We start from the raw sequence: 27,243 nt of genomic DNA on the forward strand, positions 1-27,243 counted from the left end.
AAAAGATTACGTTTTTATTCCAACAGAACAAGCGGGATGTGGGCTATTTTACAGCGAACACCTCTCAGCTGCATTTGGAATGTGTTAAATAAGATAAAGCTCCTTAGAAACTTTATTTAGAACATTTGCACTTCGGTCTGTAGCCCATGGTGAGGACACAGGCTTATAAACAAAACCACCTCTCGTGGGACTGTCACATTAGATCTTAATCAAATGATTAAGTGTTCACTGCCATTTGTTTTTTGCAGATAATATTCATACTTCTACTACTACAAAAAATAAAAAATAAAAATAAAAGTGGGCAATCCTGAAAATATTGGTAAGCAAACAGAAATAGGAATAGTCTTTGTTCTCATGAATATCACATTGTGGTAAAGATCATTTAACAATAAAATGATTCCCATAACAGAACTAATGGTGTCACTCGTTTGTGAATAATGCTAATATGAAGATATACACATTTCTTTTCAAGAAAAGCACTGAACATGTAAGGCTTTTCTTCACACAACATGAATCACATACAGAAATCCTCACTTAATCCTAAACACACAGACATTCGAGTGCGACGTTTCCCGAACTCTGGAGTTAATGTCATGTTGTTTCAGGGGATTACAAAGGAGGCCCAGAGTAAACCTTTTTAGCGTTGCCATTTGTCCTGTGTGTTTATACACGCTCTCCCCTAACCTGTGTTGACAGAGTTGCCTGTAGAGCAGCCCGGACCCTTTCTCCTTCCCCAGTTGTACTCTCTCTCTCCGCCCCGCCCCATGCTGCGAGGTGTAAAAAAAACACAAAGCAGCAAACACAAAGGTTGGACCTCTGTGCTTCCCCTTCCACATTTGTGCTTCAGGAAGGGTAGGCTGCTCTTCTCATGACCTCTTTGTGGCCAAACCACAGGCACACAGGTTGTGCAATGAACCTCCTGTCCTCAAGCAATGGGATGACACGTAGTTCGGTACAAAACACAGAACAGAGGACGCTGCCCGTACACAGCATGCCCCAGGCAAGGATAAGAATTCTGGGAGCTCCAAACCAGCCTTGACACATTTGGTCAGTTCTATGCATTCAAACCGAGACAAAGCAATGGGAGATGGTTTTGCTGCAAGTAGACAGACAGACAGACAATGGATGAACAGTTTCCCTCCCATTTGTCTGCAATGACCTGTCCATGAGGCTTGATTCCTCCAAGTCTGTCAGAAAAGGGGTCGAGAGGCACTCTGCAGGTCACGTCTTCTGAGCTCCAGACGGGATGGTGGCAGCGGGGGACGTGCCGGTGCCGGTGAGGTTTTTGGGCAGGGGCGGCGGACTCCAGTCGGGCTGGTAAAAATTGATGTCAAATGTCCTAGCCCACTCGGCGAAGACGCGCTTCTCGGTGATGAAGCGGTGGTGGCTGCCGCGGCGACCGCGCTCGTGGGAGATGTACATGGCACACTCGTCTGGCCCTAAGGGCTCGTAGTAGTGGTAGGGTACGGAAGAATGCTCAGCTTCTCTGTCAGATAAAGAGAGAGAGAAATTAATGAGAAAGAGAGTGTGGTGTGTGTGTGTGTGTGTGTGTGTGTTTGTGAGTGTGTGTGTGTGTGTGTTTGTGTGTGTGTTTGTGTGTGTGTGCGCGTGTGTATGCGTGTGTGTGTGTGTGTGTGTGTGTGTGTGAGAGGGGGAGAGAGAGAGAGAGAGAGAGAGAGAGAGAGAGAGTGGTGGGGATGCTGGATTATCATGCCTGCACACGGGGAAAAATGCTGATATGGTGCCTCAGGTGATGTGTTTAACCTGAATTGGTTCAGGGAATCTGAACATTACAATTACGAAGACACAGAGGTACAGTGAGAATAAAACGAACAATTTCACACTGGTGCCATGATAAGGCAGTTGCCAAGGTGTGTGTGAGGGAATATACTGTAACTGAAACCTTTCATATTGAATTGATAATGTCCAAAAACAATGTAATGCTTAATATTACTTCTACGTATTGTCTCCATATTTGCTATACTGCTTCTTAATTGCAATGAAAATGTAGATGTTTGTGTGTTTCATACAAGCATCAAAACACTGCATAATTTGTTTCTATTTAGTCTCACAGACGCAGATGCAAGTTACAATAAATATCTGGAGACAACCATGGAGGTATGTGGACTAACCGTGGGTGAGAATAATTAGAAACGTCACACTTGAAATTTCGGAAGTAATCCAATGCGAAGGCACAGCACAAAATAATCCGCTGATCCAAACAAAAAAACAGAGTAGGCAAAATTGTGGGCATGTTATTAGGACAGCCGGCCTTGTTTGCAGTGGATTTCATCAGATTCCAAAACCAAAATTTCAGCTAATTGTCCTCAGATGTACATTACTTCAGAAAAAGTGCCAAGTTCATATACTAGTCAACATTAAACACACATCTGTTTCTGTAACAAAAAAAACAAAGGCCAAAACAAAAAGGCCCACACACTGTCAGTGTGCAACAACAGTGTGCGCATGTATGTTAATGAGCGTCTATGTGACAGACTTGGACTCACCTGCAGAAGTCTGGAGGCACCATGCCATAGACATTGATTGTGTCGCACAGCTCCAGAGCTATGGTCATAGTGAACCAGCCTGTGCTCAGCCACGAGTTGGAAATCCGCCTGCCAGAGAGAGAGAGAGAGAGAGAGAGTGAGAGAGAAAAAAAGACAGAGCGATGAGGTGCTTCAGCTGACTGTTATCGACAGAGGGGATGAATGGCCGGCAAGACTCCCAACAAAGTCCTGTCCAATAATGCCTCAGTCATAATGTCTCTCTAATGTAATTTGTTACAATGGCATGAGGCAGACAAACAAACACCAGTTACACACAGCTGACTGACAGGAACGGATGGTTTGTAAATTACAGCATTAATTTCTCCATGCCACGTTTGCCACATTAATAATATAGCGCAGATGGCAAGAGGCAGGTTCATAGAACACTCTGGCAACAGTACATGACCTCTTGAAAACTCACCTGATGCTGGGAGTACAATGTTCTCTGGCTCTTCTGTGTTTATGGCTTTCAAATATATGACTATTTGCTTGAAACTATGTCAACTCACTGTATAGCTCATTTATTAGGCAGAGTACAGAATAAATGTAAAACTAATAAACACAAGTCTTCCCTTAGCATTGAGTCCGACAACAATATGACTGTTCAGCAAAAGAAGTCTGTGTCTATTGACTACTGTTAATTATTTGAGTGATCTCTCTCCTTACTGTTTCTTTGAACAGAGAAAGACATCTTTGCTATTTTCCTTTTTTTATTCCCCCAGTGTTTACCGGTTTCCATAACATAAATACACATTTTACTCAATTAAGTTTTAACGGACCAACATTTTCCTGTGTGGAATTGTGAATGCCTATAAGTGATTGAAATACAATTTGTGGCACATACTGTATTTAAAATAAATTATGTTTGGAGAGCTTTTTCTACCGTGTTTCATATTTATTCTTGAAAGTGCCTCTAGCATAATGCATTCTGTTCCAGGAGCAGCTCTAGCTTATTGTTTGATGTCTGTTTACAGGTTAAATTCAAACCCCCATTACATTTAATGGAAAAGTTTTCCCTGCTTTGAGATATTATGCCTGACAACACTGCAATGAAAGTTACTTTCATTAAAGACTTGCTGTTGTGTTTTTACAGGGGTTTGCTAGACTTAAACTGAACAGAAATATAATTTTGAAATGGTTGTTTATTTTAAGAAAAACTAATGTTGGTATGATCTCTGTGTTTTAACAACTAGTCTTTGTAAGTAGAGGCCTGGGATTGTGCCAGAGAAGAGAAACTACTGGCAGTCTGAAATATGGTTGCATCTGTCAAATTGGCATTAATTTGAAATTAAATTAACATTTGATATGCTGTCCCTACTTGAAACCAAGAGCGATCATTTAAATTGTTTTGCAGTTGAGAGCATAAGTATACTTGAGGCACACTTTTCATCCGATGTCTCTTAATTGTAAGAACGTCTGGGTCAAACAGATTAGTTACAGAGACAGGAGCACAGATCACACTGAAGTAGAGAGCTTAGCATAGCATAGCAGTAGAACAAAATAAACCATCTCAAGCCCAGCATCACAGCACATTCAGAACTGATGCTTTAGATGATGTGAGAGATCTGCTTTGCACTTCGCTCACTACCTCAGCCGCTCTCTGGTCTCATCACAGATTAGTGCCGGCAGCTTCAGGCATTAACAGCAATAAATGCTTGGGAAATAGGGCCCTGTGAAGTACTTGTCATAGAGGTCAATAACTGAGGCCTCAGTCTCGACATTAAAGTTACATGAGGGGAGCGAGGAATTAACATCGAATCAGCAATGATCTTACTGCACCCCTTTCTATTATATGAGAATCAAAAGATTATGGCCTACCTTTTTAATTTAGTGTCTCTCTATTAGGATTTCTGAAACAGGGCTGACGAAAGACTGAGTTACTGAGCACAGGGAGGTGTGCGTGTCTGTGTTTGTGTGTGTGTGTGTGTGTGTGTGTGTGTGCGCGTGTGTGGCTGCCTGAGGTTCCTGTCTGACCTGGGCTCATTTCCTGTGACGCGGTACGGGAGCAGAGGAACAATTTGAAGCACTGGAGCTTTAGTCTCCAAAGACAGTTCCTAACCTCCGCGGCGAGAGGCAGTCTGTCTGTGCCTGGGAGCAGACAGACAGGCGGCTCACATCCACCTAGGATCCCAGAGTGCTAAACGGCCAGATGGGCCCAGTCGCCCTGGGGCTCTCTGTGGACCCTGGCCCAGTGCCGGCCGCCTCCTGTCCTCTCCTGCTGTGCTTATTCTGGAAAAAGCCTCTTCAGGTATAATCACCCTGCACTTCCTGTCCACATCCAACCCCTTCTACCTGTTTGGGCAAATCAATGAAGGTTCAATGCATAGGCTTCTCTCTCTCTCTCTCTCTCTCTCTATACATCTGTCTTTCTGCTATGTCTCTTTCTCTCTTTGTCTGTCTTACTGCTATGTCTCTCTGTCTCTCTCTCTCTTTATGTCTGTCTTTCTGCTATGTCTCTCTCTCTCTCTATGTCTGCCTTTCTGCTATGCTTCTCTGTCTCTCTTTCTCTCTGTCTCTCTCTCTTTGTGTCTGTCTTTCTGCTATCTCTCTCTATATATACTGGGTGCGTCTTAATAGTCTTAAAATGCTGTCTCAGCACCCTGGTGTCTTAGAAGAAGAGAAGGAAGTACTGTCCCATTCTGCTTAATTTTTTTCTTTGGGGTCATAAGACACCTTAGAATACGTCATATAATGGTCTTTTTTCAAGGAACCATCGGTGTAGCCTTGATGCTGTCTACTACCCACAAACCTTTGCGCCACGACCCTCCGGCAACTGAAAAATGTAAACAAAGATGGCGGACCAAATGCTGACGGTCGTGTTTTGTATGTAAATGTACATGTTTTCAGCGGTTTCGCGCTTAGATTTTTCAAAAGTTACCGAGAAATAGACACTGCACTATCCGATAACACCATCATTGTAACCATCAATAATGGTTAATGTGATTTGCGAGGCGTCACTCAGCCAACTTTCTAACATCAGTACGTCAGCCTACGTAAGTTAGCTACGTAGGCTACATAAGTAACCTACGGTATTTCAGCATACTAACGTCATAAAAGAACGTTCGTAAACAACGTTTTTTTGAATAATCTCACCCTTAAAAATGACCTCATGCCAGACAGCTGTCTGGACCAGACACCAAGGTTGTAAGACAGCTCTCTTACATTTAAGACTATTAAGACGCACCCACTATATATGTCTGTCCTTGTGCTGTCCCTCTCTCTCACTCTATGTCTGTCTTTCTGCTATGTCTCTCTCTGTCTCTCTTTCTCTCTATGTCTGCCTTTCTGCTATGTCTCTCTGCCTCTCTCTCTCTCTATGTCTGTCTTACTGCTATGTCTCTCCCTCTATCTCTCTCTCTTTCTCTCTATGTCTGCCTTTCTGCTATCTCTCTCTCTCTCTCTCTCTGTCTTTCTGCATGTCTTTCAGTGCATTGCTCTGTTCCTCTCATCTCATCTCTAGGAGCCTTCTGATAGCCCAGTCAAGACTGTGGTTTCTCCGTGGCTCTTAGTGGATGATCATGCACAGTACTTTTTGGGAGAGGATGTGGACACTCTCTGAGGACAGTCCCCATCCCTCTGTGCAGGGGAATACATGACTACAATTACAGAGTGCATCCGACCCGAAAGCTCCCGAGGAGCTTTGGGCAGAGGTTCGGGGAGTTATTGGTGGCCCAGGGCACTGTAAAATGCGCAAAAAAAATGTTTAAATGGATTAATAAAAGGAAAAAAAAACCTTTAAGGGCGATTACAGGGAAATAAATCTATTTTCTTCTAAAACATGACATAGAGAGTTTTTTCCCCCAGTCCATCTTTTTGCAGCAAACAATCATGCACGTCACCACCAGCTTCAACAAGCTAATCTGCAGGCAGAGCGTTTCATGTTTGAGCTACTGACAGGCTTCCCCATAAATGGATTATTGGTGACCTGGAGCACTGAATCAAATAACTACACAATTACTTCCTGGGGGGTTTATAAATTCTATTTCTCAAATACATATCCCCCCCCCCCCTTTACAAGCCTAATACACACAACACAGAATAATCATTAATCTGATGGGGAAATGTTTTCTTTTTTCAGTTTAGGCAAACAATCTTAAACCTAACGAATCTAAGAACCCCTGACAAGTCCCTTTCTCTTTATAGAAAGCTGACTGGTGTTGTGTGCTCTGTTTCTGTGATCAAAAAATAAACACATCCCTTTGATTAGCAAGATGAGAGAAAAACAGATCTACAGAGTTACCGATATAATAAGGTGGAAATGACAAACGTCAGACATGCATGGACGTGCCTGGGGCTTGTAAACTTCCCCTGTAGACAGGGGTATAAAGGCTTGATCTGTCTGATCAGCCTTACTTTTTGACTTTGTGTACTTGCTTGCCTAAGTTATTGAAGGTAATCAATCTTCTCGTCCACGGAGCACGGCAGTGCATAGCACCCGTTAGTTACAGCTAACATTTAATTTAACATTTGAATGCAGTAAATGAAATAATGGAAATCAAGATGCAACAAGCCTCAGGGCAACTGTTTCAAAATTCAAGTCTTGCTTCCAGTCGTTATTTAATATACAGCTACATTATAACATGCAGAATTTCACCTTCTAGCCATTTTAAGACATTTGGCTTTAAACAAGACCAGAATACAGTTTTGTAGTTTTGGATGTTCACATACCTCTTCGTGTTCAGTTCAGACACCACAGGGACACTACACCCCACTGTTTACTCAAAGCACAGTTTGTGTATGTGAGTGTGTGTCAAAACAACTTTTGACAGGCAAGGTTTAAACTTGAAAGTGTATGAAATGAACAAAAGAAACAACCTTGTCAATCCTCCAATGAACTGACTTTGACATGAGGCTTTGGCAGCCTTTTCTGGGGGGCATTGACAGGCTTCGCATGCCTCTCATCTTTCCTTTATCATGCTCTTTTATATGGTATTTTGTCTTTGTCCCAGAGGGTAAATCCATCTAGTACTGTTATTATGCCCGAACAGCAGGGATGATAGAGAAGAGCACAGTGAGTGAGCTCCATTTACTGACACGCAATTACAGAGGTTAACTGCTCCAAGGAGATTTTAATGGACACCTAACACCTATGTAGTTCATGTCAGCACATGATGCTGCATAAAACTCCATAGAAGGGTAATAACAGCCAAATCCTCCACGCCCCCCCCCCCCCCCCCCCCCTCACACACACACACAGACACACACACACACACACACACACAAACTTGCACACCAGATACTATCATTAGTCATCATATAGTTCTAAATCCAATTTGGAGCTCATTCAAAATTTGCTCTGTGCCCATTACACAATTCACAGTCATTTTGGCTTTCCATGCACCTCAGTCCCCTAGATCCCTCACTACATTCCTTAACATATTTCCTGAAGCTCATCTCCCATGCGTCGATCCCTGAACAGATTGGACACAGCCCCTCCAACAGTTTCATTAAGATCCAGTAAGGCTCCAACTCAGCTTGAACAGCCCCAGCTCTGTGCTTTACTTATTGGCTTGTTTACTGAGCTGTGCTTCTGCAGATGCTTGTCATCACAGCACCTTTAAGATGTATTTGCTGCGTGGCCGTACAAATTAGCAAATATGGGTAGAACTAGCCTAGTCTCTATTCTTCAACACTTGGAAACACTGTAATCCTACCAATTGTGTAATGGTGTTGTCCATCATTCTTCACAGAGATATCGGATGGGTAAAGGGTAAACAGAATTCTCAGGCAAACACATGTGGTTGCATAGATACAGAATAGGCCACACAGAACGCTACGCTAGACGTTTTTTGACAGCCGATTTGACAATATTCCAGAACACCAAGCAGATGTATGTTTTAAATACCGATTCATTGTCTTTCAAAAGTTTTATCTCTTTAGGAGCTTTACGCTTTTCTGTAGTCTTGCTGGCGTTGGCAGTACTAGCACCATCACTGAGTCATGCTAATATGTGGAGATGACCCAAAGCACAGGCTTCTGATCTCACGCAAAGCTTAGTCACAAGACCACACACTCAGCCAATCTCTCATTTTCCTAACAGCAAGAGGCAAAACCAAATCTTTGACTATTTTAGTTATCTTGGCAGTCACACAATAATAGGCCATTTAATATGCTATAAAGGAATGTATTTATTTATTGATTTGGCATATTTCCCACAGGATTTTTTTTGCCGTTGATATTTTCATCTGCCAGACAGGTACATGTGATACCCGCTAAAACACGCCATATGCCGGCTAAGATAAATCCTGCTTACCTGTCTTTGCCCGTCTCCTTCTTGAAGAGCTCGTCGAACTGCAGCATCTTCTGCCAGGTGATAATGTAGACCTTGAGTTTGGGCAGCACCTGGTTCATGAGCCGCAGGTTGTTGTAGACCAGACCCTTGCCGTCGCGGCGCATGTAGTTGCTGGGGCCCCAGAAGATGAAGACGGTGTCTTGGCTGGCGTTGAGCAGCTCGTGGCGGCCGCGGAGCACCCGCTGCATGCTAGAGTGGGCAACAACGCGCAAGCTGGTGCGCCGGCCCACGTCGCGTCCATAGCCACGGCCTGCAGGTGCGTCGTTCATGCGTATGACGCACTCGGCCTGGTCAATCTCCTCCCCTCGACCGCCGCCTGTCAGGTGGCCCGAGCTGGTGACCAGAGCGCAGCTGTTGCAGTGCATCTTCAGAGGCTGTGAGTAAGAAGAAGGAGAGAGGAGACGGTGAAGGGCCATGCATCAGTGGTGCGGACAGAGGCTGCTCCGTGAGACTCCCCAAGCTCTCTCCACTTGCCAGGCAAAGACCTGGACAGCAACAGCTGACAAGTAAGCCATGTAGCATTCATAGCTTTCATAGTAGCATTCATTACTGACTATTACTGTATTACTGCAACTTCATGTGTGTTTTGATACAGCCAAACTGGTGATCCACCCTCCTGGAGTGGTAAGTAGTAATCATCTCCTCATACCCTGAACATTTGTCTGAACATACAGGCACATTGGAAGTATGTGGCTAGCTGATTCAGCTCTTACACCCAGCTGGTCGGTACAATCATCCAGAAGTAGATCTCCAGGAATAGGCCTGGGCAGTATTTGGCATTCTGGGATAGGGCAGTATGCAAAAGAAGCATAGTACTCACGGTAGAGTTCCCTTAATAAATATGCCCTGACCACAGCTGACCACACACACAGCTTTCATGAGAGCAGCTCTTCCCATCAGTTCCCCCCATGTGGACACATGTATATTTTTTAGAAAAACCCTTATGTATGAGATTACAGTCCAATTCACTGGCAAATGCTGCAGCCTGGACCTAGACCTGCACAGCCTGTCAGCACACCTCCTCCGCACAGTGGAGCAGTTCACATGCACCTTGCCCAACCCCCACCCAGAGAGAGCCAACCCCCCCCCCCCCCTCACACACACGCCTGTCTGGGGTGAGGCTATCTGGTCTTATAACGGCTCCCATGAATCATTCCCAGACCTGTGTATGCGGCCGCATTGGTATTCCTCCTTTGATAAGCACCGGCTAATGTGGATAAGAGGAGCAGGGGGGCTGGTGAGACAGGATAAAGGGCCGGCTCTGGGGCTGTGGGAAGTGTTGCATTTGCTCTGCTTTTTTTTTCTCGCGGTGCTGCGTCGTGCTGCTGTTTAAGTCAATGAGATGCAAAAAAGCTCAATACCAAAGTTGCTCAATTTGTCCTGGATGATGGCATCTGTTATGGAAGGCTAGAGTAAAAAAATGATAATAACAAATGGTGATGGTGTTCTCCATGGATCTCCTCTCCTTTAACGTCAAATTTGCATGCCGGAGGCGTCTGCTGGTTAGGCGATGCAGCCTGAGATTGAGCTGAGCAGGTTGGGGGACACAGAGGGGTGTGTGTTTGTTTGTGTGTGTATTAAACGTGCTCATAGCCGTACTTGTTGATTCAAATGAAAGCACAGAAATAAGTGTCTGTGGGGCATATGTACGTACGCAAGAGAGCACAGCCCAAGCAACGACTTGGTCAGGCCACTTGAGTGATGAATGTTGAATGTCCTAAACCTGCGGCTAATCGCACAATCAACACATCACCACCCTCTAACTTTAATTTGCGATGCCCACAACTGAACAACATCATTCAATTAAGGGTGCAATAAAATGCAATCATGGAACCACCGACCTTCATTGCAAAGTTTAACGATCAGGAAATATAAATACATGCTAATAAGGTGTCATCAAACAGAGGAAGTAGTACAGAGCAGTTATTATACACCACTCCAAAAAACTTCAACAACAACAAAAAAAGTACTAAACAAAAGTAAAGGTTGTAAATTTGGATTACACTTATTTATAGGCACAGATTACACCTAGTTATAGGCACAGAATCCCCCCCTGCAGTTTTCAGACATGCAACAGAATACGTAATCAGTCACTCCTTGTGCTTCTACTCACATCATTTTGACAAAATCTCACACTTTTTCCTGCGACCCTCCCACGGATGCATAAGCATTCAGAAAAGCACAACTTGTCATTCTGTGCTCCTGCTGCTGCAGACAGAATGCAGTTCTAGCCATGTGTAGTCTTTTTGCACAAACCATGCCATTGATTTTAGGAAATTACGCCTAAAACAGTGCTAATGTGTAAGTAAATCTGTCCTTGTGTGTGCGTGTGTGGGTGTGCATGCTTGTGTGTGTGTGTGTGTGTGTGTGGCTGAGCTGCTGCGCTGACATGATGTTTAATGAAGGGGGGAGTTAATGAGCTCCCTGAGGCTCACACCAGAGCACAGGCGCCCTGAGTCTCCCCTCTCCTACCTATCAGGACAAAGGCCTCTCCTGACAGGCTGACAGAATGTGGTTGGGGCTGGGGGGAGGAGGGGTAGGAGGAACGTCAGTGAGCAGACAGTTTAGGTGGGTTTAAAGTGAGCATTATCTTACAGTACTGATGTGGGAGGGCACCCTATGCAGATGCAGTGGAGCTTAGGCCTGATCTGATGACTTGATTCCATCCTTTATGTCTCATTCTGGGTGCTTTTAGACTTACTGAGAAGACTTGCTGAATTGTTGAGTGCTAAATCAGCCTTATTTGTATTCCGTCGCTTTCAAAAAATCTCCCAGTGGAAACAGTGGCATCTGTGACAAAGTGGATGTGTCCTTCACACCCTGTATTACATATGGCAATGTGATGGGGAGAGAAATATCCGCTCGGGAAGCCATCACCCGCGGGTGTGGAAATAGATTAACCTTGGGTGATGATGATACATACGACACAGTCGGCAATGTTCGGAGTGGAGTCACTTTAAATACAGCTGACACAACACCAGCTCTCAGAGCCACTGGCAATTTGGAGACTACAAGGAGCTGTTAATCATGCAATTTCTGCAGAAACAAAAGATCCTTTGGTGTCCTCACATTCCAAGCACAACAATTATGCCAGTTGTTGGTCTTAAAGTGGAATATGGAATGTTTGTACACACATATATTGTACACACAAACACACACACACACACACACACACACACACACACACACACACACACACACACACACACACACACACACACACACACACACACAATCCCCCTCCCTCCCCACCCCTGCTGATTGTGACAATGTGAAGGACAAACAACACAGCACTACTGGTCACAGTGCATGGAAGACATTTATGATGTTCATGCATTGGGATGAAGTGAATGCATTTCCTTTCAATGTCATGGTGGATCTTGCAGACATGTTCGTCTCATGCCTCCCAGGGTGAGAACCGAAAGAGAAACATCCTTGCAGCTTCAATTTTTAGTTTTTTAATATATTTATTTTCGAACAAATCATTGAGGAGAAAAGATGTGAACTGCTTTAACAAAAGGCAGCCCAGTGCATATGCGGCACACCGGCTGGGAAGAAGAGGAGATAGCCGGTAATAGGGCATCTAAAAGGCTGCAATCACATGGCACAGCAGGGCCCCCTGTATTAGACTTCCCCTCATTTTCTTCAACACAGATATTTCATTGCTACAGACAGCAGTAGCCCCACTAACCTCCCGAGAGATTTGTTTTAAGACTGTCCTGTTCTCTTATGTGTCAGTATTTGGGCAGCACATGAATCATAACCACACATTAAAGCTCGGAATGGCAAAAAAAGGAACATTTTGAGTCTTGATTCAAAATCGGTAATGGCAGGAAGACAAATCAAATATAACCTTAAAGCGTGTCAAGAAGACAAAAATCAAGATCCACATTTGTATGGTGTCAGCTGACTGAGGGTCCTAATGGGATGGCTCAGACTCCGGCTCCGGCTCAGTCCAGCCGTTGGGGCAGCGAGAGTAGACCAGAGGAGAGCAGAGCAGAGCAGAGCTCCACGGCTGGTGCAGGGATCTAATGAAAGGGGGGGAGGGGGCATACCAGAGGCGTAGTGGTGCCGCTGAAACAACAGCAATTAGAGTAATCCCGTTGGCCAGAAATTATTCCCCTCTGATGGCAGCCGCTGCTTACGATCCCACCATGAGGTCTTAATTAGACTCTGTCACCCTCACCACCACCACGTCTCTTTTCCGCCAACTCCCCAAACCGTTTTTTTTTTTTTTTTTTAAGAACGAACGAACGAACAGCAGCCCAATTATTCAAGTCGAGAATAAATGCCTGTGACCTACAAAGGGCTGATTAAAACTTGTGAGAACGAAGAAACGGTCCCTTGGAGAAGCTAGATCCAAAGGATGGAAGAGAGGATGAAGGAGGAGAGAAAAAGATCGGTGACAGTTTTATGGTTTCTCTCTTGTCATAGGACGGGGGATTTTTTTTAAAAGAGAGCACACCTATCAGACGGCTTAAAGGGAGTGCCTGATCTAAGTGGGAGCTTAGAGACGACACAAACGCGGGGAATGAAATGGAGAGCTGGGAATAAGCGGACTTTGGGAGCCGAAAAGATCGGGCCCTGGCAACACTGATCGATTTACCTCCCGCAGCTTTGATTACGGCAGGGCCATTTAGAAGCAGGCGCGTCTCGGAGGAAGACAAGATCCCATCAAACCCTTAATCCGGCTCTCATCTCTCTGCAAACATGGCCAGCTTTACTCGCCATCACGGACTCAAGACCTACACACCAAAACCTGTATTTTACTTTGATCAATTCCACAGCAAACAAGGTTAATGATTATCAGTAAAGGTAGTCAAATGGGTCAAATTGTAAGTGTAAAATGAGAGAGAATGGAAAGCAATAACCACACAGTGTTCTTTGAGCATTATGGTCTCCAGATTTTTCGAAGGAATTCTTCATTTTATACTCTTCTTACTCTGGTCAAACAAAGAACACATTTCCTTCACTCACATTAAGACATGAGTCATACATGTAACACATTAGACACCATCATCAATAATACCTATAATTAATACACAATGGCAGAGTGCAATGTTCCCAAGCCCTATGTTCCCAATGAAGTGAAAAGTGGCCTATTTACTGAAAATTACCAAATACTTTTTAATTAAGAGATGCTTATAAAGGATGTTCGTTGTAGAAAATGTGTGCAGACCGAAATTGAATTGGGTGCTTCTTGAATGCCTGAGTCTCTGAAATATCTTGACTATCAAGGTGTAATAGATGCTGGGGCTGATCCAGGAGGAACATATGCCGATATCATGCAATGGATAGGATGTCTGGAACTGACCCAGAAACAACACAAAGTAACCAAGAAAATGGTAGAATCTGCAAACAAAAAAACATATTCATCAGCCAACATTGCAAAAGATAAGTACACAGCGAGTTGCAACTGTAAGAAACCAGGCCATGTCAAAGCAAGGACTGTTGGGCGAAAGGCGGTGCCACTGAACGTTCTGATCCAAGATCAAAACAAGCTGCTGCACAGAACAACCTGAGAAATTCAACATCACAAGGAGGAACCTGGACTTATGGTCAAGTGTGCCTGCTCTCAAGCAGTAGGGATATGCAGACCCTATGCCAGAGACACAGCAGACCCTATGATAGAGACACAGCAGACCCTATGATAGAGACACAGCAGACCCTATGCTAGAGACACAGAACACCCTATGATAGAGACACAGCAGACCCTATGCCAGAGACACAGAACACCCTATGATAGAGACACAGCAGACCCTATGCTAGAGACACAGAACACCCTATGATAGAGACACAGCAAACCTATGCCAGAGACACAGAACACCCTATGATAGAGACACATCAAACCTATGCCAGAGACACAGAACACCCTATGATAGAGACACAGCAGACCCTATGATAGAGACACAGCAAACCTATGCCAGAGACACAGAACACCCTATGATAGAGACACAGCAAACCTATGCCAGAGACACAGAACACCCTATGATAGAGACACAGCAGACCCTATGATAGAGACACAGCAGACCCTATGATAGAGACACAGCAGACCCTATGATAGAGACACAGCAGACCCTATGCCAGAGACACAGAACACCCTATGATAGAGACACAGAACACCCTATGATAGAGACACAGCAGACCCTACAGTATGCTTGGGACACAGAAGATAACCATATGTTAGAAACACTGAAGACAACAATATGTTTCATAGCCTGGTATGGTAGTCCAGGCATTTTATGAGATATAGGGGGTCCACCTTAAACTATTTGCAGGACAAGGTATTTCAACAGTTTTCATACCAGATATATGTCCTGTTTTACAGATACGTTAAAGCTTTTCTATCTAAATAAAAACTAAATTAAACAATGTATTCTTGTAACTATTTTACCTGCAATTGTATTATGTAAGCTCTTATGTGTCTGAAAAGTTTGAAAACTGTTTTCTATTCTTAATAGACAAACATCAAACAAATCTTCATCATCAGCTTCCATAGTAACTGTGCCATTACTGCAAGCAGTTCCTTTACAGTTTTCACATGCAACTGAACACTTGACTCCATGCTTTTGACATGTCCGTCATAGACTTCCACAGTCTGCATCTAATCAGACAGTTGCACCGCTGTTGGATGTATGTGAGATGTAATAGTTGCAACTGTTTCACAAAAGTGCCTATATTGAAGTGCCTGGATTGCCATTCTCTCCTGCTACTTTTATTGCCTCTTTAGTAGCTGAGCCTTCATCGAAAATGTTGATTTGCTCAAGGAAATGCAAATTTTTTGGGGAACTTCTTCAAAGACACTTCTTTGCAAATGCCATAAGGGCGAGAAGTGGTATCACATTATGCTTATGTAATTCTTTGCAAAATGACTGATATTTAATCTTAACAATGCAAAAATGTTTTCAAGACCAAGCTAATGACCATGGGTGAAGAAGTTCTGGAGCAGTCAACCTTTTGGATACATGAACACGGAAATAATGTCTTTGTTCATCCATTACACTTCTGTTAGATTGTGAAAAATTGCCTAGTTCTGTAAAGCCTCTCGGCACCAAATGTATTTCTGAGTATTTCTATATGTTATCCAGGGAGGTGTTCTGGTATAGAAACAGCTGGGAAACCTTGTCTTGCAATTTGTTTAAAGTTAAACTGCTATATAAGTTGTACTACAGGAACCATACATGAGACTGGACTCTTTGTCAACAGACTCAAAGAAGCCGTATAACTTAAAGAAAGTAACGTAGAAAATAAATCTACATCAACATTTAAATCAACATCAGCATCTACGGTCTTTAAAGACTGCAAGATCACTATACTCTGTGGCAATATGAATGAGATATGGAGAACATCTTACCAGACTGTTGGGAGAATTTAATTGGCAACTGGCAACCACAAATGTATAATTCCAAATTGTTGTGTAGAAGAATATTTATTCATTTTGATCTGTTCATGTATTGATTATGCATGTAGTTTTTCTAAAAGGTACTTACCCTAGCATTATCTGGCCAGTGTCAGTAGCATAGCAGTGTATGCTGCTTCACGTCTAACTAGCAGCCCCTTTCAAGTAGCCGTATCAGGTACAACGGTATTAACGAGAACATGATCTATGGTGGTAAGTCATTCCCTATTCCCTCAGTACCATTTAGTGGAAAGTTCTCTATCCATTACAATCAGGAGATATCCACATCCCTACGTGGCATTATAGCCATAGTGATGATTTGCCAAAAGAACACAATTGTTAAATCATTTGAAATGGTTGAGTGAGTCAGAGCTAGTGTTACCACAGCTGTGGATAATGGCAATCATGGATTAGGACATGAGATCATGGCTCAGAGGATTGCTGGAGTGTTGTATGAATGCAAAGGGACTATGAATCATAAAGCTCTGCCTAAGATTTCAAATCACCTAGGCGATATGAAGTAAAAGAAGAATCATGGGATCCTTCCCCAATTTATTAATTTCTAAAGGATTTATTTCACACCAATCTAAAATGAGACATTAGATCAAGCACCATTAGCCATACTGTTTTACTGTGACATTGTCTTGATGATGACATGTAATCGTGCTAGCACATTAGTAATAATAGTAGTAGATTAGTAATGGGGGTGCGTTAGTCTGTCCTACAGTCTGTCCACACACACACACACACACACACACACACACACACACACACACACACACACACACACACACACACACACACACACACACACACACACACACACACACACACACACACACACACACACTACTATTTCACTGATATAAAACTGTGAATCAATTCCTCCTTTTTAGGAGAGAACAAAGAACAATCTGTCTGTTAAGAGCAGAACATCTCTCCTCTTATGTTGCTATTGAAAAATATTTCTGGTGGTCATCGTGATCTTTGAAGGTTTCTCCATTCCAAGAATCCAATATAATCTATCCTGATGAAGTATACAAATTAAAATTTAGCCTCAGGCCATTTTGGACCGAAGAGGTCACTGATTCAACATCTACAACCTGAGAATGCAAAAAGATGTCCACCTCCACAAATCCATGGGAGAGAAATATAATTCATGTGAATGCATTTGAAGACTCTTTGTTCCTGCTTACGTTCTATAGTACAAGTTTGTCAGCAGGTCTGCCTTTCATCATCAATGCATTCTGCTTAGGTAATCTATAGCATGATTTCCCCTCCCAGTCAGGTCATAGGTTGCCTTAAATTGAATAATGAGTCATCAGAGCCAAGCCAATACGATGCCGGGAGGGACTCAGGGACATTGATTATCTTACATGTGTAAGTCCGTGCAACTTACTCTGCCTTTTACAAGGTTTTCGTCTTGTGCTTGTGTGTTTGCAACTGCAGTATGAAGGTGTCCTATCAAGAAGGGATTGTGTTGGAGCAGGAATTCAACTAGACACAACTAGGTGCAGAACTTGATGTCCTTCAGCCTAACAGGAACAACATGGCAAATTTAGGGGTCGGGGCTGAGCGACCAACAGCAAAGTGACCTTGCATAACCTCCCGCTGACGGCTCCTCCCTCTCTTCCACTTAATCAGTGTGTGCTGGAGGCTCGTCTCCTCCGAGCCACGGGTGGTGCGCAGCAGGCTGCAGGGAGACAGAGGCCAGGCGCCAAGCCGATGAAGACACCTCTCTGTCGAGATGATTGCCTTGGCCTGAATACAAAAGGTGTTCCCCTTGCAACGGTGCCGGCATGTTTTTTCGAGCCTGGGATTAAGCAAATAGCCCTGACAAGCGGCATCCTTTAAAACAAGGTCCCCAGGGGATGAATTAGCATCCATCGCGGGGCTTATAACTGAGAGATGGACCGCAATGATAACTAGCTCCCGTCAATGAGTGCAATGGATGGCACAGCACAGTTGACGCAGGCGGCGGAGGGGAGGGGGGTGGAGAGAGAAAGAAAGCCGGAGAGGACAGAAAGAGACGAGTGAACTGAGAGAAAATAGACAAGCAAGGAGATGTGAGATGTGATGGAAAAGGACACGGTGCTTTTTTATATACAGCATCTCCTTCCGTTATTGGAGGATTTCAGGCTTTCATGCTGTGCTGGGTTAAATGTCTGTATGTATTTCTGATTCCTGCTGTAGCACCTGCCCTTCTCTCTTTTGACGACTAATGAGCAATGCAGTATGAATAATTAGCAGATGGGACTAGACGCTTTCATTAACTAATGACCATATACAGTTTCAATTTCACACCCACGTTAACTCACAAGGACAAAGACAACCTTGTTCAACTTGTTCAACTTCACACTTCACCTAGCTTTTTCAAGAGCAGTTCACTTTGTCAAATTATTGTAGCAAGCTGAATAGGTTTCATCTGATCACCAGGAGCAAAAAACATATAGAACTGGGGGGCTTGTTATAAAAATTACTGCATTCAGCTAATGACGAAAAAAAGCTTGTTGCCCTAAACGGTAAGGACATAATTCAATCATTAAACCCTTTCCAATACAGTCACATGGGACCAAACGCATGTCAGACCTTGTTCTAATGCAGAGCCCAACAGTCAGCATAAATGCATACAATTAACTGAAATCATTAGGAACAGCCAACAGTCAAGAGCAGAGTGACTGGAGAGCAATGTCTGTAGCTCCAATGGAGGGGCAGAAAATACCCCAAGTGATAGAAATACAGCTTTCCACTCGCCTTCTACTGTCAGTGATGGCAAAAGTTGATGAAATGCCAGACCCCCAATGGGTGGTGATTCACTGTTCTGCGGCTCTGCTTTGTCACTGTGGTCACATTTGGTTTTACAACAGTAGTTGCAGCCACTGCCGGTGATTAAGCCCCAGAAGAAAAACTGGGGGGGGGGGGGGATTTTAACTCCGATGATTTCACCTCCCTCATGCTCGTACAGAGCTTCTCATTAGACACTTCCTGAATGCCACCTCCCCTGCCGGAGCACCAACCGCTCACCATCCCAGCTCTCACCTCTGTATCTGATAATGATAATGACGCTCATCTCCCGTGAAGGCTGCGATAAGGAGATAGATTTAGCAGCAGTAATTGTCTGATGGTGCAGGGCAGCATGCGGTTCTTTATTACAGAGAGTGCAGCCAGTGCTGCACTTTACCTGCAGGTTTAATCTTACAGCGCCTAGATTAGACTACAGAAACTCATATTAGCCACTGGCAATCAACCGTCGCTGCACTTTCGGAATCAGGGGATTAACTGATGTAGACGGTGATTGGGACGGAACTGCACCTTTGAGAGTAAGAGAGGTGAAAGCGGCATGAATTGAGAGTTCATAAATGGTTCATTAACCTCTTGGCAATCGCTGATTGCACCGTCGAGGTTAAACAGTGATTGTGCCTGCTCTAGTATGCACCTACCAGCAAACACTTGCAGGCATGCACAAATAGTCCAATTCTGCGAGTGAAGGTTGAGCTCAAAGGGGTAACCTGTCTGACTGGCTGCGATGCCCCTGCATGTTTGCTCCCGTTATTTCTAAGCTGAACAGACACGTTGTCTAATTCTGCAGCCGAGGACCTACTGCCACCACGTTCTACATATATTTCCCAGATGACTCACGAGTGTTTATCCTTCAACAGTGAGATTTATCCTGAATAACACTGAGACTTATCCTGAATTAATGTGGAAACCCCATGGAGACTGAGAGGATGTGCATAAGATATTAGATGATGCGCGGAACAGTGGAGGAAAGTGCCGGCAATTGCCTGTCAAGGATGCACAAATCCAAGGCGCTTAACTTTGCCGCATTGTCATACTGTTTCCTCAAGGCAGCAAGAGCTGCCAACAACATCCATCAAGGACTATGTTGTGCTCATTAGACAGCACTGAATTGTGGGTAATGGCTGAATGCCGTGGCAAATTTCTGTCTTGAAAAGATGTGTTGTTTTTTCTGGACAGCACAGGACATGCAACATGCCACCATTATTGTAAAATTCTAATTAGTTTCCTTCTAGCAAAATGCTGATCTGGTGCCATGTAAGTCAAAAAACAAAATTGGTCTCCTCGTGACATTCTGCGAGGATTCCAGCATGTGACATTTCATCTTCAAGTTGATCATCTACGGTCCCCCAAAAATTCTCTGCCTTGGACAGGCTCCAGCGCAATGAGCTACCAGCTTCAGCGAGTTGTAATTAATAGCCTCTACATGCAATATGTTGATAATCTCCAGGGAAATGCTATCAGCATAAGGATTTAGCACAGCCAGATTACACTGAAAAACACAAATAATAGCTTGATCATTCCTTTTCTCAGCGTGAGAGACAGTCTCATCAATCACTGCTAAATGGCTGAATGCCGCTTCAGGCCTTCCTCTCAGTGGGGACGAAAAGGCAGTTTAATGGGATGCTTTTCATCTGTTTGCTCCCCTCTCCTCTTCCTTTGCTCTGAAGCACAAACCCACCCATGATCTATTTGTCTTTCTGTGGATGTATAGCTAAAATACATCATCCCAGTTTAACCTTTTTATGATCTTTGGCAGAGCGTTCAAACGCCTTGGTGGAGGGACCCAAGGTTGGCCCTGTGCCTCATTTCAGAGGTGAAACATGCAGGGGGGTGGGGGGGTGTGAAATTCCCATTCTGCACCCACACAACGGCACTGAATTCTCCAGTATCTTTCTATTGTGCGGAGATGTATGGGCTCAGCCGTGACTCCCCACCCAAAAGGGAGAGCCAAGAGGTACTGTGCAAGTGATTACTTCATCGTGGGAATGCTTATCGAAACAGAATGCACCCTACATCCGTAATTGCTTTTCAAGCCAGCGCTGGATAGCCCAAGGCAGTGTTTTGTTTGCCACTGAAGGACTTCATAGCTGCGCTGTTGCAATGCAGAGATGGGGATGCTATAGGGACCTGACAAAAACCTTTATGCCATGGTTACAAGACCAATGCTCTGAGTCAGTCTACCACATTTATGTAAATAAAAAAATAAAAAATGTTCCCCTTCTATAATAATTGTGGTGCCCTTATACAAATGAAAGCTTTCTTTGCCTCATTGAAGACACACAAGTACAGCACAAATTTCATACGTTTCATCACCCAGGTAACAGTTTTGTTCATTTTGACCTACTACTGTTGTCTGGGAAGTCCTGCCCCTCTTTTTCCGGCCAATTTGATTTTGCCTTCAGAGTCAGTCTGGCAAGGCGGCTATACCAGTTTAGTTCAGCATTGTAAGGATCCTTGGAGCCAATCACAAACTGGCTATTGGCTACCTGGCGCCCCATTGGCAGATTTAAACTTACCACAACTACGTAACAAAAGCGACGGCAAAGAGAGTTTGAAAACATTGGACATGGAGGCCGCCAAAGCACAGCAAAACTTCTATACTGCTCTCGCGGCTGTCTTGGATGATTTCAAAGGCAAGTTTTCTTCGAAAATAGAACAGAAACTTGCCCTGGAACAGTTCATACAGAAAAAAGACGTGTTTGCTTTATTACCGATCGTGGTATCGTTGTATAGTATCGTTGGTCTGATTGGTTAAAGGAGTGTCCAATTACGTGACTGAAGAGGACCGCCATTGAGTAGTTCGCCAGACCAACTGAGCAAATGAAATGCAGTGAAGGGGCGGGGAATTCCCAGACAACTGAGGAAATTCTATTCTATATATTATATCATATTTACATCACATGTTATATTGTGTACTTATGAAGACTGTTTCTTTTGAATGATCCACCCAAAGCACTTCCCTTGGCTTGTTTCTTTTTTTCCAGAATGTGTTCTATGTTAGTGGTACAAGCATCATTTTATGCCTTGTAAATACAACACAGCGAATAATATACTGTATGTGTAGTGGCAGCTAATAGACATATTCGTTTGACCCCATGAATGCAGCCCTGAGGGTTTCTCTCACAGATCCTTTAAATGAGTCTCTCGCACAGGTTTGCTTTTGAACAGCTAGCTTTGAAAAGGTGGAGCTCAGAGAGAGGTTGCTGCTTTTGCACTGATGTTGGGGAAAGGCTGCAGATCAGGCCCCACGCTAGAGAAATCAGGCAGGCTGAGAGTACACTGAGGATACCCCTGGGAATCTCACCCTCCTTCTCCTCTCTCTCTTTCTATCTATCAGTCTCTCTCTCTCATTCTCCCTGCGATGTGTTTCTCCTCCTCCCTCAAACTCTTTCTTTTCATCTCTCTCACTCTGTCTCATAGCTCTGTCTCTCTCTCTGTTCCTCTGTCATCTCCCCCCCACACACACACGCTTTCCCTCATTACTCTCTCCTGTTCTCTTCTCCACAGCCGAATCTCTCTCTCTCTCTGTACCATACCTCCCCTGACTCCCTCATCACTCCTCTCTCACTCCCTCCCTCCCTCTCTCTCTCTCTCTCTCTCTCTCTCTCTCTCCCTCTCTCTTTCACTCTCCCTCTCTCTCTCCCTCTCTCCGTCTCACCTCATCCAGATTGCTCTCTGATGCTCTCTCTGTGCTTCAGGATAGGGAGGATTCAAAGGAACAGCCATTCAGCAAATGAAATGCAGACGTCTCTTCACGCCCCCACCCCCACCCCCACCCCCACCCCCTGGTCCCTCACCATACTGCTCTCCCAGTGGATGGTCTCCATCACAGTGAGCATAACAAGTTTACACATGCAGTAACAGCTCGTTATGGAGCAAAAAGAAGACATTTGGGGAAAAAATCAATAAATGAAAACAATAAAAATGTGCCCTCCTCTTAAGCGTAGGAAGGAGGCTAGAGGTGATTGTGCAGATACTGGACTGGCTCTGTGCAACTTCGACCTCACCTTCTCCCTACTGATCCTAGGTCTGTAGATGTCACTTGGTAACAGCATATTCTCTATCCACTCCCTGTCCACCATTGTGAAAATTACTCAATAACACTTCAGCTCCGATTGCTATTTTGATGAAGTGCCAAGACGAGGGTGGTTCAGGAGGAAACCAATTAGCTCACATATGTGGAAGGAATATTATTGCATTCAATCTAAGCATTACAGGCGAGGGATGATACAGTCTTACTGATTACCATTTCAAACAACCAGTTCATGGTAATCCTTTGTGCTTGTATCATAGCTATTTAATATGTAGAGTGTGTATTAAGTTATTCTCAGTCGAACGAAAAGGGAAATGCTTATATTCAGGTCAGATGACCAAGATGAATCTTTAATGGAAAGGGGGTCTTTACAAATGATAAGCTCCAGGGCTTTCAGTAGACCCTGCATTCATTAAGGGTCTGGGCCTCGTTTCCCGATAACGACGTATGTTAACGGCCTACGTGGATTTTGGCGACATCGTAGACTCATCATAGCCGTAAGTGCGGCGTCGGGAAACCGCTCTGCAAGGATCCCTCTTACGACCGATTTCAAGTCCTTTTTAGCGTTCGGGAAACTAGGCCCTGTGTCCTAATGTTTTTATTACCTAGCAAGTGTGTGCAGAAAAACATCATAAAATATGACATATTTCACAGCTTTAAAAGGATGAGAATCCAGAGTAATCCCAGTCACAACCATCAAAACACAAAACACACCACCAGCCCCCTCCATCCATTTAAAAGCTTAAAGCTTCTTAGAGGTTTATACAACGAAGCGACGGAATGTCATGACACTCTATCGGATTTATAAACTCGGGTTGCTTTTTTAGGACCATTCCTTCTTTTCTTGTCCCATAGCCTTGCTTTGCTGATCCATGGTGTTCTGAATAAAGCACATGTTGCTATAAAGCTATTTCAAACCAGCTCTTTGAGATGAGGAGTGTTTGAGTTAATATTTAATCCAGAAAGACATCAATTTTAAATGGTCACAAAAGAGAGGCACTCCGTCTTGCTGGGCGGCTGAAGTCAGATCAAGCCCAAGGCTGCCCCTGCAAATCACCATAGGACTTCAGTCCCTTCAGTCTTTAGAAAGAGGCTGCTGTTGGATGCAGCTTTTTATACTGGCCAGGAGCTTGTCTAATGGTACAGCTACGGCTAATTGGCCGGTTTGTTTTTGAACTACTCGTTATTTGGAATGACTTGGAGCTACACCAGCTGTTAGTGGGTTGGCTTGCCTGGCTTGGAGGAATGGTTGTCTCCCGGTTGCCTACAAAGACACCCTCAGTCCCTCTCTCGCATACTGAAAGTTACCTCTGTGGACAGACTGTGGACAGACCCAGACCCTCTGCTGTGACAGTATATTCCCTGTTCACTCCAACCACAAAAGATTTCACAGCAGTTCATCACACAACCCTCCTTCCCAACACAAAACAACTACTGAACGTGGTCTCGTTTCACCTTTCAGTCACAAATCAGAAGTAGAAAATTACACTTTGTTCCCCTTAAGAATATTTTTTGTCAAATTACAATGCAATCACAATGGGTAAAATGGCTGATTTGGTGTGAAGAGAGGAAACTCATTTGCATTTGCAGGCTGTTATTATGGTGACAGGTGAGTATCAGGGTTAGAGTCGTGCAGAGTGAAGCTAAATTGTGATTAATGGGCATGTGGGGATTTTTTCCTCAGGTCCGTAAAAGGAAAACTAGAGTCTAATTCCTTTAATAAATGCTCACAATAGCATCCGACACAGGGCGTTTATTATGAATGGTACAGTGGTGGCGGAAAAGCTTCTAGCCTTGAACTCTGCTGCTGGTAAATGTTTAATTATCAGGGCATAACTCTAAGCATAACTCATCAGCTCGTCTAAGCTTCCTAACCGTTAGGTGTAGGCAACAGCATACAATGAAGTAATGAGCATGAGCTTACTGTAATCACCTTGAAGCCCCCTTCCATATATCTGTGTGCAACACTTAGCTTTTCAGCAATTATTTTATTAATTTCAAAATATCCCTTAGTCTCTCTATCTTAACAAGCACAGTGCCTTTGAATAGAGGTCAGTCACTACCATATGCACCTGTCCCTATAAGCTTTACAGAAATAAACTGTGTGCCAGTTCCAGTGACATTCATGGCTTGCTACTGTAGAAATATTATAGATGTCCTACTGTACTTCTGTGCAGACAACACTGTTATATTATATATTTCGAGTGTCACTATATATATCCTTATTTATGAAAAATCATGAAAAATCATTATCCATCAACAATGGTGACAACATGGTTGAAAACAGGATATGATTGGGAAGCATCCCGGTCACAGGCAGGCATTAATTGCATCTGAGACCAGCTTTTCACAGACCTCGTTTTTTAAAATTATTATTCTAAGGAAATTTGGCTACTTAACTTCCACATGCAATTAAAAAGCATGAGCAAAACATCACGATGCACTCCTAAAACTGACAGGTTTTACCTTTATTTTTCATAGCACTTGTTTGATATTACATTTGCGTTATATTGGGGGGGAAAAAATCGAGATTTTATGTTAATCATTGATGCATGAGCAAACTTGTAGGCCCACTCCTGACAAATATAACAAACACATCCGCAGATAAAGGGGTTTTATGGGGGCTCTGTCTGCTTACCTTGTGGTCAATTATGCTGTTGTATCCTTGCAAGGCTGAGGGGGGAGATTTGTGCGCCTTGGCAGGTATACTAGGAGACAGCTCACTCTTTCGGCTCGACGCATCGGTCGAACCTCTTGAAGTGTTGCTGTTGCTGAAGCTGGCGTTGTACACGAAGAACAAACTGGTGCACATGGTTACGGCTAAAAACACTGCTACCCCATGACGCTAAAAGAAGAAAAGACCCACATGGGGCTCGTGTTAAATTCCTCTCACATGCATGTATTGCATATGATGAATGATATGACTATCCAAAGACAAACGCTCTCTTAGCTATCGGTAGTATGTAATTTCATTAACACTGGCATTCTACCACTGAAACAGCTGGTACAAATAACCTAGTTACTAACCCTCTGATCATATTTTCTAAGACATTTTTCATGTAAACACTGAGTGACAGACAACATGTTTAAGGCTTCTGGTTGGAATGGAAAACTATTCAAAGTGTTTTTCAAAAGCTCGAAAACAACGAACTTTACAACAATAAACGAGTTTTCCTTATCACAGGTTAGTAACTGGTTGCTGATCATCCTATTCCAAAATGTGTTTTAACAGCACAAGTCTATTTCAATGAACTTCAACATTTCAGTAAGCTACTAACGTTACTCTTTCGGTGGGCATCTCACCAAATGTTTAGACAACTATTAAATGTTATCGATGACATGTTTTCTGCAAGCAAAGAAAATATCTATCCTAATTATTTTTTGGACAATGGCTATTGTTTTTTCCCCGAGTCTAAATATAGGCTGTTCGCTCCCTCAAAACTCTCCCCTAGCGAATCTAGATTAAAACTAGGTTCTATTGTTCCATTCAGCCTAATCCTCTTTTATATTGTTTTATGCAGTGAAAACACAAAACACATGCAGTAACAGTTTCTACAAGAACAATCCTCTTTATACCTATGCGGTCTTTAGGAAAATACCATCCGCACACAATAGTTATTTTAGAACTATTACCATAGCTGTCTTCATTTTGCGGCACGCTGTATTATTCCCACTGATTTGCACATGTAAATCCACTTTTCCGCACAGTACTAAGTGAGATTATGCTGACTTTAAATCCCCATCACATCACATCAGATGGAGAGCTAACGCAACGCGCTCTACTCCTATGCCAGATTAGCGATTGTATGAACACAGCCTAAACCCATTCTTATCGCAGAATTCACAAACCAGGGGCGCACAGCAGATGCCGCCTGCTGTAAAATCCCATGGTCTTAAAGAGCATTGTGTTTCAGGGACAAACTGCAAATACAGTATTTTCGTGTTTCTGGGTAAGATCCCTATTTTAAAAGGTTCAAGTGAATTTTATTTTGTGAAGGGGTGCACACAATTGTACCGCATACTACACAATGTTGATTAATTACTGCTTTGCTTGGCTTCAGAGTAATCAAACTATTCATTTTCAAGTCCCATAGTGTTGAAAGCAACACTTCTCCCCCCTGATTTAAACCACTGCACCTTTTTTATTTCTTTTATAAGGTGTCACATGTTT

General features: G+C 43.5%; 1 protein-coding gene across 1 annotated transcript; it reads right to left on the bottom strand.

Annotated features, from left to right (window-relative positions):
* Positions 1-1,221: 1,221 nt before the first annotated feature.
* Positions 1,222-26,720, bottom strand: st6galnac5a (ST6 (alpha-N-acetyl-neuraminyl-2,3-beta-galactosyl-1,3)-N-acetylgalactosaminide alpha-2,6-sialyltransferase 5a; the record flags this gene model as incomplete). Its single annotated transcript, XM_080837547.1, has 5 exons — positions 1,222-1,486; positions 2,508-2,615; positions 8,800-9,212; positions 25,711-25,917; positions 26,706-26,720. The coding sequence occupies 5 exons, from the start codon at positions 26,718-26,720 to the stop codon at positions 1,222-1,224; spliced, it is 1,008 nt and encodes a 335-aa protein (XP_080693673.1).
* Between the last annotated feature and the right edge of the window lie 523 nt (positions 26,721-27,243).

This window comes from Sprattus sprattus (assembly GCF_963457725.1).
Source record: "Sprattus sprattus genome assembly, chromosome: 4".
Lineage (NCBI taxonomy): Eukaryota > Metazoa > Chordata > Actinopteri > Clupeiformes > Clupeidae > Sprattus > Sprattus sprattus.